This window comes from Melanotaenia boesemani, chromosome 13 (assembly GCF_017639745.1).
Source record: "Melanotaenia boesemani isolate fMelBoe1 chromosome 13, fMelBoe1.pri, whole genome shotgun sequence".
Classification (NCBI taxonomy): Eukaryota; Metazoa; Chordata; class Actinopteri; order Atheriniformes; family Melanotaeniidae; genus Melanotaenia; species Melanotaenia boesemani.
The window spans coordinates 28,933,634-28,954,392 of NC_055694.1; the positions used below are offsets into that span (position 1 = coordinate 28,933,634).

Below are 20,759 nucleotides of genomic sequence, written 5' to 3' on the forward strand. Positions count from 1 at the left end.
TCATGTCAGTTACCTCAGCAACTGCAAGGAAATTAAGTCTCCGGCAAGGAACTGAGGTCAGAGATTTGCCAAGAGTATAAAAGTGTTTAATTTGGCTGAAATAGCATCTTGTCCTCTAGGCTCTGGAAGAGTAAGTTTCTCTGGTGCTACAGATTGATTCAGGGACTCAGAAGAAGTCAAAAGCTGGATTGCATCCCCACGACTGTCTAAGAATTGCACCACTTGGAATATATTATCTGGAATACTTTTCACAATGGGACTTTAAATATATAGTGGATTAAAGGACTTTTGGATTATTTTACCACCATTCTAAAGGATTGGGATATTTTGGCCAAGATAGAAAATTCTGCTTTATGATTTGGAGTACTCTTGATCACAGATTTGAAAGGTTTTGTGGATTTAAAGGACTTTTGAGTTACTTTTCCACCACTAAGGCCTGGTACACACAACGATTTTTTTTAATCTTATGAGATTTTTTATCCGGTCGAGAACTCGCACGTGAAGATAAAAAATTCAGTTTTGATCGTACTGTGTGTGGTGTGTTCGAAAAATGTAATCACAGAACAACACACACGTGACAATGCTGTCCCGCAACTCATCTACAATCTAGTGCTCCGAGCCGGACAAACATTGAAACGTAGAAGAATATCCACAGCAACAACCGGAAAACTCAACACTCAGCATGGAAGAGGATATATAGGAAGACGGAATGATGGTGGTCTTGGGACTATTGTTAACAGACAAATATAGAAATGAAAAAAATAACAGACTGGAGACGGCGTGAACATGGACTTTATTTACTTCCTTGCTCCCCAGCCAGCTCGCTCTCTGATTGGCTACATTCCATACCACGTCACCATCCACGGAGTTCCTCAGAAATCGGCTCTGAAACATTTAACATGTTCAATGTTCCCAATTGTCGACTACGATCCATTTCGGGGGGGAATAGCAGGACAAATCGGCTCGTAACACACCTCAGACAAATGATGATTGGACAGGGAAATCTCACGATGATCGGGCGTTTGCCATCCGAGGTCGGGAAGAGGCAAAATTGGGACAAAAACAGCCCAAAAATGGTTGTGTGTACCAGGCCTAAGAGATTTTGATATTTCTGACACAGAGGAATTACTGGGTTGTTCAGCCAGACAACTTGATAAAACCTCACCTCAAAGTTTCCCAAGGAGAGGTTTAGAATAACAGACGATTCCAAGCAACCTTGACGTTCCCACACAGCAACGGCTCAGAAATGAGATAATCAGTTATTGTGATTTTCATTTAGAACAGTTAAAGTACAATTGAACTCTGTTTTTGATTATCATCTTTAGTGAATTTTTAATTGATTTGAATTATATTTGCTCTTTAATTATTTTCCATTTACCAAAAATAAGAGCTGTAACCACCATTTTACCCTGCTTTAATGCTTTTAATAAATATAACCTGCAGTTAAATAAAGCCGTCATTATTAAGCCCCCCTCATCACTGAAAGCTTAGTAACGTCTTGGTTGTGGTACAACTTTTATGAATGCTGGGTTCTTATCATTTAGCTTAGTCCAAACTTAAAACAGGTCCCTGAAGCTTATTCCCTTCCTAGCTTCTAAAATCAATCTGGTCGGATACCAAGCGCACAGATCAGAGAGGAGCCAAAGTAACCTGCATGGCCGGTGAACAACCTGAGTCCCATGCTCAACGTCAAATCTCCAGAGTTAGAGGGTAAATACTGGGAATTTAGATGTGGTTACAGCCAAACGAGTACTCTCACCTACCAGCTCAGGCCAGCCCCCAGACCATCTTATTGAGGTTAGACCCTTAGTGTTGATGAGTCTCAGTTCCAGACCCACCTGTACAGGTGTGTGTTTTGGTCAAGATCAACAGGATTTACCACAAATTCTCTTTGAATAAACACTACATTCGTGGCTGGATTGTAAACCTCCTGGATGGAGGCCTGGAAAGTGTCCATAGATCAACTAAAGGGTAAGCTAGCTTCCTTAGAAACTGCTGATATGGGAGATGGCGCTCGAAAATAAATGAGTTCCAGTTAACCGTCAGCAGATCATCAGCAGATGAAGTTTGATGTTAGACGTGAAAAATAAACAGCAGATGTTTGGTGGATCAGCTGATCCTGAGTTTACACCAATAATAAAAACCATCAGACTGAAGAACCTGATGAAGCTGAACTCTGCTAGACACATTCATTATTAATCAGCTCAGAGTGACGGAGGAGTGGAATATCACCTTGAGCTCCTGTAGCTGGTCAGGCTCGTAGAGCTGACTGGAAACAGCCTGAGCCAGGAAGGCATCGAGCTCATGTCTCTGGAGGATCCTCCCGCCAGGCCACTGCATCATATACCTGAAAGGAAAGAGGAAAACACCGGCTTTAAGGATCAGGAGTACACACTAACACCTTTAACAAAAACTGAATTATAGACATGGAAAGACTGGTCAGGTAGGAGGAGGAAAATGATGGAAGATTTAGAAACAGGCTCCATATTCTGCTCAGGTTTCCAGGTCTGCTCCAGGCTTATGAGATCTCCTCCTAAAATCTACCAGACCACCCATCTGACTGTCTGACAACTGAATTGGTTTCTGGTAAATCACAAATGACCAAAATAAAAACCAAACCCACAGGTTTCCACCAACCAGAGCTGTCATGTCGGACCAATCTATCCTGCATAGTTCAGCTAACAGGGTTAAATACAGAAAACAAGAAGAAACAGACGAGTTATTGACATGATGAATACAGAATTATGATCTTAAGTGATCTAAGTGAAGGTCTAAATGGACAGAGCTGAATAAATATTTTTCAGCAGCCTCGATGAGGACAGGACTGATGGCTGATTGGTGCATAAATCGGTATGGACTGATGATCGGAATAGTTAAGCTTCAGTCAGCGGCTGGTAACGGACTCTCAAACTGAACAGATACCTGAGCACGCAGCACATAAGCAGCAGATGCTGAGGGACCTGTGCTGGGTTGAGGAGGGCTGGGCAGTCGGAGCGAAGGCACGCCAGGAAGGCCCTGGTTCTCCTGGAGCGGTCCTCGCTAGCTCGACCCAACCACAGGCGTCGCAGGTTGGGACAGGTCCACTCCCGGAAACACAGAGCCAGAACCAGCTCTGGGGTCAGCGCTGACTTGGCCTTCCCACAGCTCCACTCTTTCACAATCACTGGAGGAACTGAACAAAAACACATGCTTATTCTCTCTGAGCTCAAGCTGAATCCCTCTCCCCCCTCCACCCTCAGAGCCGGCAGGTTGATCTGACCCCCCCCGAGCGTCTACCTTCTAGGGGGGTCCTCTTGCGCAGGGCGAGCCTCTCCAAGCGGCGATGTGTTTCAGCCAAACTGAAAAGGACTCCGTAGGCGTACTGCCTGGCAGCACGGAACAGCAGAGAGGCAGGAGGCAGCTCAGAGTTACACTCATCCTCTATACACACTGGCATCTTCATTTCTCCCTGAGAGGACAGAGCCGTGAGGACAACGGGACAGAGACAGCAGAAAATTAAGGATAAAAATGAATAAAAATAAAAATAAAACTTTGTACCTTGGTCAAAATGTGGTAAATCTGGGGGTACATTAGTCCTCTTCTGTGTCTGTGTTCAGCTACACGAAGAACTTCAGCACTGACCTGAAGAGAGAGAGAAATGCATTAAGCAAAATCTCACTAAAATTCTGGATCCGGATCAACAAGTTGGACTGCAGCGAAATTTCCATGTTCAGAAAGATACAAGCAGACTGTACCAACAGCTCTACGGTCAGGTGGACTCTCACCTCAGGCAGTGGTGGTGTAGTGATGTCCATGTGACTCCGTGTTGCCATCGACAACAGTGATGGAATGTTTGACCCACTCCCGTTGCCCTGGGAACCATCCCCAGAGGTCAACGCCCCTCTTCCAGCAGGATCCTCCCACCGAGAGGGCTTGTCAGTCAGATGGCTGAGAAAAGAAGGAGATGGTCAGGACCAGGGGCCTCTTGTACAAAGGATTTCCTATTAAAAGAAGTTTGGCCAAAACCAGAGTATGAATGCCCAGAAATTTTGAGATTGATGAAACTGTATATATAATATGCTTGTTCCTGATCATCTTTCCTTGACTTATTCCACCTGACTTGAAACTGACAACAACTCTACGAGGACCGCCTCATCTCCTCCCGTTAATCAAGCTGCGAATGGGTAAAAATATGCAGCATGTTTTCACCTTTTTGTCCAAATCTCCAGAACTGCACCAGACACATCAAAAAAGAAGAATTTCACAGAATATGAAACTGAAGTGGCTGAATAGGATGGAGGTGAGTTGGGGTAAGGTGGGCGGAGGTTCCCAGCATGATATGCATGTTTTTCATAGTAGTGTTTATCCATCCATTCATTTTCTATACTGTTTAGTCCAGTTCAGGGTAACGGGGGAGCTCGAGTCTATCCTAGCAATTGAGAGGCAGTGTCCACCCTGGACAGGTCACCAGTCCATCACAGGACCAACACAGAGAGAAACAACCACTCACTCACAGGGAAAATTTAGAGTGACCAGTCAACCTAATACGCATGTCTTTAGACTGTGGGAGGAAGCCGGAGAGAACCCACACATACAAGGGGAAAACATTCATATTCCACAGAGTGTCCTGGCTCAAGCCCCTCCTAGCAGTGGCTAGAACCAGCGATGTTCTTGCTGAGGGTTAGCGGTGCTAACCTCCTCACCAGCTTGGGAGCCCAGATAGGTTTAAAATAGGTCAGACTAATTTTATTGTGGGGTGAAGGATTTTCTAAAGCACAGAAAAATAGTTTTAATCTAGTCTTTAACTCAAAAATTAACTATCTTTTTAGATGATATCTCATCTGATGTTAAAAACGCCGTGTTTTGTACAGGAAAAACAGTGAAGCTGATCCAGCGTTTTTCCACAGATGTGGACGAGGATGGTGTCTCCTCTGCAGATTTTGCATGTCCTCCCAGATCTGAGACACCAAAGACTGCTGAGGGACAGCAGTCTGACGCGTACTCCCCAACGCTGAGCTGGTACTCCAGAGACGTTGGGAAAACGATGAGGGAGATTTGGAATGAGTCAAGATGAACAACAACTGTCTCAGTGGAAGAATCGATTCAGGAACCTCTCTCATTGCCTTGGTCTTAACCCTTGTGCCCCCCTCAAATTTAGTACCCTCTTATGACCTTTGTGGCCAAAAATTTTATTATTTTTCGTTGTTGTTGCTTTTTTTCTTTGTAAACAACTTAAACAACTTCAGACCTGCTCAAAACAACCAAATAATCATTTATGATTTTCAACATTTCAAAGCCAGTTTGAATATTTGAATATTAATTATTCGATGTGATTGTGTATTTTTTATGTAGAATCTGTGGCCAACAATGTCCCAGTGACAAGTTTATACTTTATTATAAATGAAACTGTCTGATGTTATTTATCTCCTCCAGCTTCCCCTAATCATCCAGCTGCCCCAGCTCCCCCTGCTTCCCCAGCTCTTCTAGCTCCCCTTGCTCCTCCAGCTTCCCCCTAATCATCCAGCTTCCGCAGCTCCTCCAATGTTACACTGAGAACGTCGTGTCCATTGCAGACACACAGATAAACAAGCTAAATCCACTGTCATTGTTTTAGGTTTTCTTAACATCAACACATTATATGAGATCTGAACTAATAAGAGTATAAGGACAACTCTACTGAATGAAACAGTTTTCATCTTGACTTTTAAAAAGTTTAACTGTTTTCTGTTTTGAGTGGTTTTTATCACAGCATTTCAGTCATTTATGGAAAGAAAAGTCTGTGACGGAGCCTGTCTGTCACATTTACATCATATAGTCATTATCGCACATGTCATATTCTCACTGTAATGGGTAATGTGTAGGTAATGGAGGTAATGGTAAAGGTAATGGGTAGGTTAGCTGTTACAGATACAGAGTTCATGACTGAGCAGTGCTGATTTTAAGGCCGATATTTACATGCTTTTTATTAAGATTATAGTTCTTGTATGAAACCCTGACCTGTGATGTAGGAAAAGATTTTACTGCATCTGTAAAGGGTATCTTTCTGCCAGTCTTTGTGTGGGTGCCCGTCAAACCCCCCCTCAAATCCCCCTCAAAGCTGTGAACCCAGGGAAACACTGGAAACTGGAAGAACAACTTTACTTTGCATTGCTGTCATTGGCTTCATCTCCATCTGATGATGAAGAGGAGGATGGCGAGGGTCCAGACTGGGTGGTGGTGTGATGGTTGGGTAGTCGACTCCCCCCCTGGGTGGACTCATACGGAGCTGACCAATCAGAGAAGCCCATCTTGGGCGTTGAGTCATTGCAGTCCTGAGACAGCGGCTGTGGCGTCTGGAAGATGGGGGCGGAGCCCAGCCCATATGGAGCGTTCTGATAGAGTGGCTTTAACCCAGGAACTGGGGGGGGAGTGAACTGGGATTGGACAAAGAAGTGGAGGAGGGAGAGAAGAAGATGAGGAAGACACTTTATTTCACATCAAACATTAACCACCTGATGAAAGCTGTGGGACTGTCTGGGACGGGGAAGAACATGTGATCTGGAAAAACTGAGTCTTGTAATCCACTCAATCGTTGAAATCCACGTCAATAAAATGTAGCAAGACGTTTATATACGGCTCTATGGTGCGGCTTGACCACAGGTCCGCTGTGGTGGCGAAACAGTGCACTGTAGCCACGTCCTTCACAACACCCTCACAACACTCATCATACAGAACAGAGACTAAAATGGTGACAAGTGATGCCCGGGTTGTTCACTGCGTTAACTGAGCACTGGTCTTTGGCGAGAAAAAAAAGGTTATGTTTGTTTATAACGTTTGTTATCCCTTTGTGTCTTTGGGAGCTGGTGGATTATTTATTCCTGACATTTCAGTCTAGGTGTTGGTAAATCGCATTGAATAAAAGCAAAGCGGTCGGGGCTGTGGGAGGAGTCTGCAGCAGAGCACTGCAACGCCGGTGGCGCTCGATTTGCAACTGAAAACAGCACAAGAGTAAACTGCAAAGGACAAATAATCAGATCATTTCATTTTTATGATCGCTGAAAACTCTGATCACCACTGAGATTAAAATTCGATTCTCAGTATGAATACGACCATGTGTCTGTAAACACTGAGGAGGCAGAGAAAACGGTGTTTGCATGGACTGGGACTAAATGCATCTGTGTCATTAACATTTTGTTTTGCTGCTGAGGTGTATGCAGTGATCCAGCTCCTCTTCCTCCATCTTTGGCAAATGACTTATACAGTACCCCCCCTGTAACATGTTATAGACTCTCAATTAGAGGAGAGCTAATCAAGAATGAAAAGAAAAGTACTTAAAGTGACACCATAACTTTAGGTCTGTTAATTTTTAGCCATTTCTTTCTCTACTGTTTTCAATTGAAATGCAATTAAATGCATGTTTCCAAACATTACTAGAGGTTGACTTTAGAATATAAATGTCTATTATGTGTCTACTATGTGACTCGGTTGTCCACAAAAAACAATTCAAATTTAAAAAAGTTGCTTTTTGGGGCAAATATTATGTGATTAAAATGTGCTCTAATTAAGCCTTGAATTTATTGAATACATTTTTTGAGTCCCACCCCTAATTATTTTGTTATGCTCGCGTCAAAAAATAGAAAAATTTTTTTAAAGACCTATAAGTAGTGTTGATACATCTATAGTGTTGGAAATCAATTAATGTTTTTTCTCTATTAATATTCATAGCAATACAATCCAGAATAATAACAGTTCTGCTGTAGAGCTGGAAAGCAATCAGACACATGAACGAGACAGAAAGATCACAGAATAAGGAATCCACCTGATTCTTTCCAGGCTGCATCGGTCCCATGTGACCAGGTGGGCCCCCAAATGGAGTGGGTCCAAATCCTGGTACTGAGGAAAGAGACATAAATACAGAGGGGGGAAATGTTTACTGATCCGATGACTTCATGAAAACATAAAAATGATCCTGAAATGTACTCACAAATGAAAGAGGAGGGCCCCATGTTAGGTGAACGTGGTTTGGATGCAGCAGAGAAGTACTCCACTGCTTTCTTGAAGCGCTCAACTTTGTCCTCCATACGAGACTGAAAACCAAACAGACCATCATGTTCACTGCTTGACAACGGAATTATAATGGATGAATAATCTGGTGCTGATATGCAGAAATATTAGCCAAAACATGTTCTTCATAAAAACTTGTGAAGAAAATTTAATTCATTATTCCTTCATTTAAATTAGACCAGTGTTTGTCAATCCAGATCCTCAGGACCCCCTGCCCTGCATGTTTAGAAGTAACCCTACTTCAACACCTGAATTAAATGAATGGCTCGTTAACAGGCTGCAAATTAATTGATAAGGACGTTCATAAATTTGAATCAGGTGTGTTGGAGTAGGAACACGTCTACGACAGGCAGGGATGTGGGTCCCCAGGACCTGGATTGAGAAATACTGGTTTAGACTAAAGTACTTTAGACAAGCGCTTGTGTCATGAGCAGATCAGGTTAATCCCATCATAGACCAACCTTCACTATACTGAGTAAATCAGGTTTGACCATTGTTTGCCAGAGTGCTGATTAAGAGACTAAACTGTCTTTCTAATAACCTCATTGTATACCTGTCTCCATTATACTAAACAGATCAGGTGAGAACCTGTCGGGACTTTTCATACTGGTAACTCTGTATGACTCTCTTACCCTCGTGCACAATTTTTAAAAAACCTGAAAGGACTTTCTTGTTTGGATCATTGTTATTTTTTTTCTCTCCACAACAAACTTTTATAATGTAAACAGCATCAGCCACAATCTATTCTCTTATTTCATAAACTTGTTAAACAACATCTGTTGAGTGTTCTGTTCAAGAGAAACAACTTTTGATGGATAATTTAAAATTTAAGCTACCTATCATAATACGCTGAAGTACACAACCTATACACACATCTTACACCCCAAGGACAGCACTAGAGGTAGTACAGTCATACACATGGTATATGTCGGTTTTAACTGTTTATAGTGGTTTTAATGTTTTTGCAACACACAGCAATGATGGGCCAACACTAATATTGACCAGTAAAGAAGTTCAGCGTGCATGCAGACTACCTGGGACTGTTTGAAAACATCTCTGGCGATGGCATCCAGGTTTCCCAGGTCTTTGATGGAGGAGACATATTCAGAGACAGCTTTGATCACCACCTCAGAGGGGGGCAGCACCAGTTGATGGGCTCGCACCTGAAAACACCATCAAAACATTCACACTGACCATTTCCACACATTTTAATGATGGACATTTCTGAGGTATGTTGTCCTTTGTGTCCAGTTCAGGACACCATCCACAATAAAGAGTGTATTTATGGGATTACAGCAGAGGTGGGGACTCCACTCTAGAGCTGGGCCGATACCGATGCTAGCATCAGAAGTATTTCTGTCTAAACACCATCTGATACCATGGAAATGGAATCATAATTCTGTTTCCTGCCCAACACAACCACACACAGACACAGAAAGTAACAGCAACAGCTTTGAGCTGGTCGGCGGAGAAGCAGCTGGATGAGTGTCACTGTTGTGCTGACATTTAGCATTACAGGTATGTTAGCAGTTTGGCGTCTTTACTCATTAAAAAAGTCCCACTAGCAAAACAGCGACATGCCTAATATGCAGGGCTGAAGTTTGCAGAGGCGGAACGAATGCTGCCAAACATAACATCAGTGACTTTAAAAGCTAAATTTGGGTTGTCATCACGTGAAAGAGCATGAGTTTGTTGCCTTAAAGGAAAAGTGCAACGAACCGCAGCAATAACAACTGCTGGCAAATGCTTGTGAGGAATTCGCAGAAGAAAGCCAGAAAGCCATCGTAATAAAAAACATTTAAGAATTTACTGTCCTGGATTAGCAGCCCATTTCCCTATAAAGTCCAATTTCAAAATAGTTTTTATTAGAAATTTTTGATCAGAGTTTATTTACTCAATAATTAAAATCAGTGTGCTAATAAAACATTAATTAAAAATATTAAGACTGTCAAAAACAACGCATTAACGGCGGTAACTAACTTGTGTAATTAACTGTGTTAAATTTTTTCTCAGTGAGACGGTTCAACACTCGCACTCCTCCATTTAAAGAAAAGAAAATATTTCAACGCTTTTCCCACAGTTCTGTACTAATATGCCTTCTCCTCCTAATGTTGTGAAATTAATGAGTCAGCATGTCTCCAGTTTCAGTTTAACTCTGTTGGCCATGTGTAATGAGTGACTCGGGCTTCGTTGTGTCGGTCAGCTTTTCATTTACGCCGCATTACTAAAGTTGTGCTAAATTAGCTTAAGGTGCTTTCCTGTAATGTTTTGGCTAACCGCTGTAAGAGAAACTCTTATTTTGAAGTGTGAAGCAATGGAACAGGATGTCCATGTAAAATGTTGGAGCACTGCAATGCTGACTTGTAGCCGTAATAGCACATCAAGAACTGGCTGATGTCTGCAGTTCATACATATCGTATTGTTAAGTTATTCCTAAAAACGGCCAGTCATAACACCCGTCTGTGTTAGCAATAACATCGTTGTTATCCCAACCTATCATAGCATTAGCCAAGTAGCCAGTAACTGCAAAAAAAACTTAAGCATGTAAAATATCTGAGAGTACATCATCAATCCGTCAGCTGCAGGTTGAGGCGTATTTTAGGAGGAGAGATGTGAATGCAGAGGGGAGGAGGTTTATTCACTGCAGCACCGAAAACTTATACAGTCTGTCATCAGCCACTGTCATGTCTTAATTTTACTTTGTCAGGAAATACTAACATGAGAGGCTTCAACAGCGACTCACTATGTGTTACAATTAGTGCCAGACCATTTGTGACCATTATATATAAAATACAACTCTATCAAAGATGACATCTTTTTGGCATTTGAGAAAAGCATACCTGGTTTTTATTTTGGTTCATATATGATACCCTCCCGCAGGTATATCTTTGTCATGATATATTTCATGACAAAGAAAAATTGGAGTAAAGAAAATGTAATTTATCATTTAAAGGCATCAGAAGGCTGCATGTTGCTTATTTAAGGCATACACTTTATATTTTTCTACCTGTATTTTTACCTACTTCTAATTTGCATCAACAAGAAGTACATAAGATATATTTAATTAAGTCAGCTTTCATTTATACAATTCATTTATATATTGACTTTTGAAGGGTATATATTTTAATTTCCCAGTTATTTCATGCTTTGCTGCATGTTTGTGGAAATTCTACTGTTGTAAACATATAAAGACAAAATACTGTGAAGCACTAAAATGTTCTGCCTGTAATTCATATTTTTGTTGGTGTAAGAGTTAATGAACCAAAAATGAAGTTAATTTACTCATTTTATTTATATATATAACATACATTTTCTTTTTTTTTTTTAATCGGTAATCAGATTTTTTTTTTCTGTCAAATATCAGAATCGGTTTCGGCCTCAAAAGATCCGTATCGGTCGGGACCTAGTTTTTAGTATTAATGAGGTTTGTTAGTGACTGCCATAAAATCTACTAATCAGCAGGCAGTCAGCACACATTAATAAAGATAGATCAGGTTCAGATATCTAGTGAGAATGAAATAGCAGAAAAGAAAAGAAAATGAAGGGGACATCTTCCCTAAATCATCTGTGCTGGGCAGATGCTGGAGACACAGGGCTGATCATTTAGGAACCATTAATGTGATGAGAGGAATTCTGACCAGGTTCTGAGATATAAATCAGAGCATGGTCGTTCTCTAACATAGTAGCTAACAGGTAGTAGAAAGGATTTATACTTCAGATATGCAGGGGCGGGTCTAGAAAACTTCTGATGAGGGGCCAGGCAGGGGCACAAATTAAGACTCTTTTTGAGGTCTAGATTTTATTAATTATTTAAAGTATTATTACAAATTAAGTGATTATCTAATGTAGAAAAAAGAAAAACCGAAGTGAAGGTCTGTTAACATTTAATATTTGTACGCATTGGCTCTTTCTCTTGATACAATACAGTAAAACGTGCCTTTTTCCAGCATAGTTGCAAATGGTGTCTAATCATGACTAATTAATTTGTAAGCTGTGATTAATCTGATAGATAAATTTCATGTTTTATAGTTAAACAGGGCCTGAAATTCACTGTGGGATTGCAGGAATCGCACATAATATAAACAATTCCCGCAAACCCGGCTCTTATAATGCAGGAAATTCCTGCACACAATTAAAGCAGTGTTATAATAATGTGCAGTAAACATGTGCATCGGAGCCATAATTCTAAAAAGAAATAGACGACATCCGCTACAGAAACTTTGAGGATTTCCTGCCGGTAAGAAGATCCATTCACGGACGGCAGGTTTAAATACAAATCTAACATCACATCTGAAGTCTGAAGGGAAAAACATCAGAAGAAAAGATCAATGCTAGTAGCAGTGCTGGTGTCAGTGATGTTGTAGCACCAACGTTTCCAAGCAGCCAAATAAAAGTTTCAGGCTAACTGGCTCATCCGTGGCTTTAACATAAAAGTGGTGACATAAACAGCACAATTCAATGTACGGTGTAATGCCATAAAAATAAAATAAAAAAAAAAACAGAGGCACACTTGCATTTGGAAGAGGAAATGAACGGCTTTCTTAAAACATTACAGCACAAAACTACCTAGACCTCGGACGTAACTGAGCTTACTGGGTTGTTGATTAATTAGTACGATTTAAGACAGTTTTTTTTTCCTATTGATGTCAAATAGTTTCAGAATTTTTCTCATCTGGTTAAATTCATGAAAGAGTATCCTTCTAGAAACACCAAGCCATGGTAGCTACGTGAATGAAAAAGGTCTGCCAGAAAAGCACTATAAATAGTATTGACAAAGCTGTGCTAAAAGTCCTGTGTTGTCCTTAATAATGGATGAATCCACCACTAAGTAACTGTTTAGGATATGCAGATGAATACCAGATCAAAACTAAACTTACGGAACTCCTAAAATCCCATGAACACGGATTTAGCACAACGGAGAATTAATAATGAAGAAATTAAATGAATAACACAAACCTCACCGTGAGTCTGATGCTCATTTCAGAGTTTGACCCTCCCCAAGACCAGTTTGATTTTAGTGGAACTCTTATAGAATGGAACGAGATTAAGTAGAGGAGACAATAGAGCGTGAAGGGAAATTACTTATTACACTGATGCAGCTGAAAGACTCAACAAACTGCAGCAATAAATATAGTTTTTATACCAAGTCAGTAAACACTAATAAATGAGTAGTTTAAGATCATGGAGATGAGATAAAAAAAAAAAGCTATCCAAGATGATGACTAAGAAAGGAGAAAGAGATAAGAAATGGACACTGAATATTAATCTGAGGTATGATTAGGACACCACCAGGCCCATAGTTAAGCTAACTGGTAATTGAAGCACCTTTTGACATTTAAATCAGTTGCCAGGCAACATGACAGTGCAGCGACATTCAGGTTTTATTCTTAAATAATTATTCCAGTTATTGATTTATCTGAATGAGCCAACATGAATGTTATATTCAGTAGTCACCCTGCAAGGGGAGGAGGCAGTGGGTCGGTTTCCTCTTCAAAGGTGGATTCTGTGGTGGCTTTCCAGCAGTTGGAGAGATGGTCATATAAAACCATGTCCAACTCTACTTTCATCCAAGTCTTTGTTTCTGTTTCGGTATTCCTTCATCACCTCAGTCCAATTATTTGGTCTGGCATCGTTTAGTTTTAGAGTTAGTGAAGGGGTGGGGAAGGAATGGGTTGCGCTCCGACCAGGGATGTTTCCAGCCTTTAAGGACATCCTGAGCTGAGTCCAGTTCAAATGTAAATTAAAAAATGAAGATTCTTTTTTTTCAAGAATACAAAAAAGGTGTTATAGTAGATGATAGCAGCAGTACACATAATAGTAGACTGTACAGTACCTAAATATCCAGAGTGCAATGTTTCATTTAAGGTGTGTTAATGTACTTAGATTAGAAGCATTATTGTCATAGTTTAGAGGGTCACAGCAGCAGCAATCTCCAAAAGCAGCCAACTTTACATCTATTGTTCGAACTAATATCTAATGTTTGCGTTTTAGAACAATACATTTGATGTAAAAAAAAAAAGAAGTTAATCTCTCATCACCTGCTCCTGTTGCTTTCTTTTCGTTTTTCTTCCCCTGACTGCTCCTTTCTCTTTCCCTTTGCTCTTCACCTGCTCTGTCTCTCCTTCCACCACAGAGCTACCAAAAAGACAATTAAATGTTGAACACTGAATTGCTTAAAAGAGCTAAATAATTTACAAGTTCAACAACAACGACCGCATTCAGCCTTCCTGGCTATCTAGAGCTCTGGTTCTCTATTGGGAGTACTACGGACTACTGCCGAAGGTACTTGAGATAAATAAAATATCAGAATAAAAACCTTGAGTAATAAAGTAATTAGGAATAAAATCAATAGAAAGTACAATATAAACCACTTATGACAGTTTTAGTGTTTCTCATGTCACGTCTGGGGTTATTTTTTTCTTAAAAACGTTTTTCCCTGGTCAGAGAGTTTTCAGTTCAAAACTATTTCAAAAGGGTACAGTCCAGGAAAAAGTTTGAAAACTACTCCAGAGCAAGAGCAATTAAGACTTGGCAAAATAAATAAAGACAATGGTTCCCAAACTTTTTATGTCACATACAGGGTCCGAAATTAACACTCTCCAGGCGCCAAATGCGAGTAAATTTTTTGTTTGGCGAGTAAATCTCAGAGGGCTGTCCGCCAAATGGTGAGTTAATGTTTGTACCAAATTAGTCATGTTTTTCCATCTTTCTTTTGGTGGATTTCTTCTTTATGTTCCTCTGCTGTCTGCATGTATGAACGACGCACACTGACGCAAACACTCGCACGTGACACGAGAATGCGCTGCACGGTTTCAGTTCTCTTTACCGTTTAGTTCAGGCTAATTAAGTAGGTAAATATGTGGAGATTTTTAGCAGGAGTCAGCCAAAAGAAAGCACAGTGGACTGGAGGATAAATCAGCAGGGCTTACAATGAAAAGTGATGGTTTGGATTTAGCAGCGACTTCTGTCTGCTTCACGGCCCCGTTCCTCTCGCTTCTCACGCACCGACTGTAGGCTTTAACACACCTGCGCATGCCACGCTGTCAGCACAGCAGCACTCTGTTGGACGTGATGTTAGCCTCTTAGCTTAGCTGTTTTCAACCTGAAGGGTGACAACAGCTCCATTATGGGCGTGACGTGACTCCACGTGACTACGAACGGCTGTCAGCCGATTAAATTATCAATACAATAATAATTATACTTATTATTATTGTATAAATCAGTTCATTATTATTATAAATCAGCTTTTATGATTATTGATAAGCTATTTATATTCAGTATTACTGATTTGTCATTTATTTGTTATTTATTAATTTTTGTTAAGTTTATTTTTTAAACAATAAAATAAAAAACAAAAATCAGGGCGTATGATCGCACCAACGCTGTACTGCTGTGGCACAAGGACTGTTAGGAGCAGGAGGCCAGACTTCACGGACTGTGTAAAAGCACGAAGAGTAGAGAGGGAGGAGTCTGATTAGGTTTTAGTTAATGAATTCAGACATCAACACTTTATCAAATAAAACCATTTTTCTTGTTGCATTTGTTTAATGTTGCTCTGACTTCCACTTTCAGTTTGGATACAACACAACATAGTTTTATAGAAAATAACGTGTGTAGAGGTATGTGTGTGTAAAATAATTTAATAATTTGGCCAGTAAAAAATATGTTTGGCCGGTGGAATTTTTCCTCTACCGGCCAACTTGGCCGGTGAGTCAGAAAGTTCATTTCGGACGCTGGTCACGTACCACCTCTATGATTATTATAATGATAAATTACAGCAGACCTACAGTTTACTACAGACTTGAGACAGAGGCAGGTTAGTAACAGATGAAAATATGATTTATTGAGGAGTTATGGCAGCTATCGTTGTAAAAGCGTTTAATCACCAGAAGTGACATTTAAACTTTGACTTTCAACTCAAGGACAACCCATCAACAACATCCTGATGACCCCATGGGTTGTAGGACTATTTTGGTTGGTTTAATACTTTGAATTAGGGCTTGGTGATATGGTCTAAAACTGATACCCTGATTATTTTCTGGCTGTATCCCGATAAGCGATATACATCTTGATGTTTTAAAAGCTCCTCTAAAACACTGTAAATATTGAACTTAACATTATTATGCATAAAAAGACACCAGTAAGATTTAGGTTAGCTCACCAATCTTTATTGTGATTTTTCCTTTTCAACCAACGTTTTATTTTGAACCAGGGACCTGCACACGTACATTTAATAAAACCCAGCGTTTCCCCAGCATAATATTAGAGGCGGGCTCCTCTCCCACCAGCCCTAAAAGATCAAGTTCGATATTTTTCATTCAATAATGTCTTTTTTAAAATATTATCTTAATATTATTCTGGTTATCTTCATTTTGCACCAAATTTGGGCTGAAACACTTCCTCGAACAATGATTTTGTTACACAACACTGACGCTCCACCAGGAAGCTTTTTTCTTCCAAACAATGCCCCCTCTAACAGCGACGTTCCGCCTGGGTAGGGATTTCTGTTAGACAACCCAGCATTGCTGTGCGTTTTCTGGAGCGATCAGGTAATTCAGGTGATCGTGTAAACTGCAAACTTTGATATACTTTCTCAGGTAACTGCCATTACAGGATTATGAGAAACTGAGTTTACACACCTAGATTTCTCCCCGATACTCTGATATCTTTGTGAATGTAAATCTGTATTTCTGATTTTTTTGTTTTTACATCTGCACGTGTGCAAAAGAATCCTTTAATAGAAGAATTTAAAAAGATGTTAAAATGGACGTAAAAAAAGACGGAAGCTGTGCAGTCACACCCCAAGCAGAACAAAAAACAAACAGTCATGGCGTGCAGCAGCGGGAGGCAAACGAAGAGTCATTTCTGGAATGAGGTGAAGATGACTTGCATGCTGCCAGAAATGAAAACTGTCAATATTCTTTATCTGCTGAACGTGAGAAAATGCTGAAACAAGCGTCTGTGAGAAAGGCCAAGGCAGGTTATATGAGATCATTGGTCAGATCAGCACGTACTGGAAGTTTCTAAAGGCAGCTTAGTGTCGAGCGCAACAGGAAAATAACACCAGCGGATCAGAACCTGCAACATGCCCGTTTACAACACTTTTTTAAGGCAAAGCAACCATCGTTTCCTCCTCTTGAAGTATAATTAAAGTAAAGCATTTGTATATTTTGCAGGCTTATTAGCTCCCAGATCTGGACAACTAACGGGAAGACAGATGACGTCACCATGTTCAACAAAATCTGGAAGCTTTGAAAATAACAGGAAGTGAAATCACAACACATATATGTCCTCCTAAATAAATCTGATCATGGACTGGTAAAGCCGACATGGATTTTTAGAATATATTTCAGAAGTGCATATAACGCATCAGATCAGATTACTATAAATATCTGATTACAACCACATATCTGATTTTGATGATTATGTAAACGGGCTCAGTAATAGACTCTGTTAACCAGCATTTCTTTATAAATGTTTAAGTAAAACCTTCAGTAGAACCAAGAGCTGGGACAAAAACACCACACCTGTCAGGAGGTAGAGACTTTTCAGAGCTAGCTGCTGTATGTTTAGAAATATTCAGTACCTTGAGGGAAGCTAGAGGATGCTCTGGTCCCAGCAGACTCCAGTGGAAGGCAGCCATGTCTTCATCAGGTAAAATATGATTTCCTGCAAGGATGAACAAAAACAGATAAAGCAGCAGATAGAAGCAGGGATTCGTGTTTGATATGGCCATCATGTGTGTGGTTCTCACCCAGCAGAGCAGCAAACAGTGGCAGATGCTGTGTTTTTAGCCCCAGCTGCCTGGCGGCCTCAGACAGCAGATACTGGTGTGTGGTCAGGTTCTTTCCGTTCCAGCTCAGTTTGAGCGTGTGCGAAGAAAAGTAGGCAGGTATGTTGCAGAGAGCAAACTCTGAGTCCTGAGCGATCAGACCTGCAAATCCATAGTCCCGGTAAAGAGATAACACTTCCTGGTGGTGGTCCTCCAACGTTTGTACAACCTATAGAAGAAGAACCAACAACATTCAGCTCTCAGAGCAGACTAAATCCTGATCCAGAATCAAGAAAAACCACCAAGAACAGTCCCAGATGTGGTTCTGGATCTCAGTTAAAAAAAAAGTCCAAGTTGGACTTCTGGACCTGAATGAAACAGACTGAGATGAAAATCTGGATCTGAGTGAAACAGATCTACAGGTGCTCGTCATAAAATTAGAATATCATGAAAAGGTTGATTTATTTCAGTAATTTCATTCAAAAAGTGAAACTTGTATGATGTAGATGTTCATTCCTCACAGACTAACAGATTTTTCATTCTGATGATTATAACTGACAACTAATGAAAACCCCAAACTGAGTTTTTCAGAAACTTAGAATATTGTGGAAAAGTTCAATATTGAAGACACCTGGTGCCACACTCTAATCAGCTAATTAACTCAAAACACCTGCAAAGGCCGTTAAACGGTCTCTCAGTCTAGTTCTGTTGATGGACTTCTGGATCTGAGTAAAACAGATCCAAATGGGAGTTCTGCATATGAAACAGTTCCAGGTGGACATCTGGATCTGAGTGAAACCAATCCAGATGAAGTTCTGGACTGGAGTAAAAAAGATTCAAAAGGAGTTCTGGATCCAAGTTAAATAGACCCAGATGAAGTTCTAGACATGAGTGAAACAGATATGGAGTTCTGGAGCTAAATGTAGTTCTGGATTTGTGTGGAAAAATCCTGATAAAGAGTTTTGGCTCTGAAACAATCCCAGGTGGAATTCTGACTATGAAACAGTCCCAGATGGAGTTCTGGATCTGAGAGAAACATACTTAGATGAAGTTCAGGAAGCTGCTAAATGAACACAAACACGCTGCAGGACCACAGTAACAAAGTAAAATGATCATTTTCTCACCCGCACTCGGAAGCGAAACATGGCGAGGCGGACGCAGTGGCTGAGGCAAGCCGGAGGCAGGAACCATGCCCGAGGAGGCGGGGTGGCCTTGCTGCCGACGTGGTTGACTATCAGCTGCGCTGTCTGCCGCTGGCCCTGGGCTCGCCGCGCCCACTCCGGCCAGCGCTCCTTTCCCAGCGTGCCGTTAAAAACCACGACCAGCTCCAGGCCACCCTGGTACAGACAGGCCTGCGACAGGGCGGCCAGGTAGCCTAGCATGGCGTTCCATTCGCCTCCGCACACCCAATCCGTCTGGTAGCCTCCATACAGGCGCTGGAGGCTGGAGTCAGCGTCGATTAGAATCCTGGCAGGTGCGGGCGGGGGAGGCATGGGCCCGGGGTGATGAGGGTGGAGGTGTGGGTGGTGATGGTGAGGTGGCTGGCGGGCCGCGGTGCGGATAAGCTTCAGGAGGTCCACCGGGACTGCGGCTCCGGGACACCGCTTTTCTAAATATTCCTGAAATCCCTGAACTCCCATGACGGTGTTATTGAGCCGGTGTGTCTGGCCGGGAGCCGGGTCTGAGTACGCTCTGTACGCCGTGGTGGTAATGTGTTAACGGGAGAGACTAGTTAGCTCCAGGCAAGCTAACTTGTCTCCGATATGGTGAAAAACTGTTGAGTTCAAGCTGAAAACAACTAAACGGTCACCCAAGTTTCTGAAACGGGTAACTGAGTACTAGTGAGTCTGACTATGGAGATTATCCAGAAATATCTATTGCTAGTTTCTCAGTTTTGGTCGCGGCTACTCGATTTGGTGTCCATCCCCACGGATTTTTGGTACGATGCCAGCAGGGCCAGTGCTGTAACTACAACCAGATAAAGTTAATCAGAGTTACTGCTCCCATCATTTGCTTTATCACGAGCTAAAAATTCTAGTCTACAGAATGTAACGTTAATGCGGGCGATTTGGTGGATGTTAAATAATAATTCTGCTGGTTAACTGATTAATGCATGTGAACAGATGCGCGTTAGTTATAAATCCACAAGCTAGATGGCTAGGTCGCGGACATCATGTTAGATCGAGGAGATTAAAAATAGTTATTTTCATGTGACAGCTGATTTTTATTATTCACATTTATTCCACAATGTTTCCGGGAAATTTCAGTATGTTTAGCAGTAGCTTGCTGGTTAACCGGTAACTTAATATCGATTTGAGAAAGGGGGAAAGTGTTGAAGAGGCAGTGCGCCTAATTGACTACTTCTGTTTGCTACCAGTGGCTAGCCGTTAGCTGCTGGCGGGGTCCCCGGCGTGATTTGACGCGTCAACTCCCGAAGACAAGTCCGGGGCGGACACGACGCGGAATGAGATGGATGTTTGACGAAAGAAAATAAAAGTAACTGAAAGAAAATAAAAAGAAAAGCCCGATGGTGCCTCCCTCGCTTTCTTCCACACTCACGGCTTCATGTTGCAGAGGGGAACATTACTTCCAAGCGACATCAGCCATCTTGCGACTTCCTCGCGGCCCAGTACTGTGAAAGAGACGTGAGAGGAGGCGGTACTTTCGCAGGGCATGCTTGGAAATGTAGTCTATACAGGCCAGTCACCCTACTGGAAAACCCTTTGTATCAGAGATAAATAAACTACAACTACCATCATATGGATAAATCTAGTTTGGATAAGGTCAGAAAAACTGGAGAGTAAATTTTCTCCAAACGATCCATAAGTGAATCAAGTAAAAATGCTGTTTTTTGGCAGGTAAATCTGATTGAATAGACATATTATTCATCCATCTGTCACTTAGTAAGTAGATTTTCACAAATGGTAAAAATAAAATTATTAAACCAATGTTAATTTGATTTGTA

The 20,759-nt window shown here is 41.2% G+C and overlaps 1 protein-coding gene across 1 annotated transcript in view; it reads right to left on the reverse strand.

Annotated features, from left to right (window-relative positions):
• Window positions 1-20,438, reverse strand: part of fam120c (family with sequence similarity 120C) — a 28,958-nt gene extending 8,520 nt beyond the window's left edge. Inside the window, exons 1-12 of the mRNA XM_042004799.1 lie at window positions 18,919-20,438; window positions 17,777-18,023; window positions 17,609-17,691; window positions 9,057-9,185; window positions 7,943-8,045; window positions 7,778-7,851; window positions 6,121-6,392; window positions 3,765-3,927; window positions 3,538-3,621; window positions 3,277-3,448; window positions 2,923-3,172; window positions 2,233-2,347 (exon numbers count right to left, since the gene is read on the reverse strand). Of these exons, the coding sequence (XP_041860733.1) occupies window positions 2,233-2,347; window positions 2,923-3,172; window positions 3,277-3,448; window positions 3,538-3,621; window positions 3,765-3,927; window positions 6,121-6,392; window positions 7,778-7,851; window positions 7,943-8,045; window positions 9,057-9,185; window positions 17,609-17,691; window positions 17,777-18,023; window positions 18,919-19,434 (2,208 nt within the window). The 5' untranslated portion in view covers window positions 19,435-20,438. The remainder of the gene's footprint in view (window positions 1-2,232; window positions 2,348-2,922; window positions 3,173-3,276; window positions 3,449-3,537; window positions 3,622-3,764; window positions 3,928-6,120; window positions 6,393-7,777; window positions 7,852-7,942; window positions 8,046-9,056; window positions 9,186-17,608; window positions 17,692-17,776; window positions 18,024-18,918) is intronic.
• Between the last annotated feature and the right edge of the window lie 321 nt (window positions 20,439-20,759).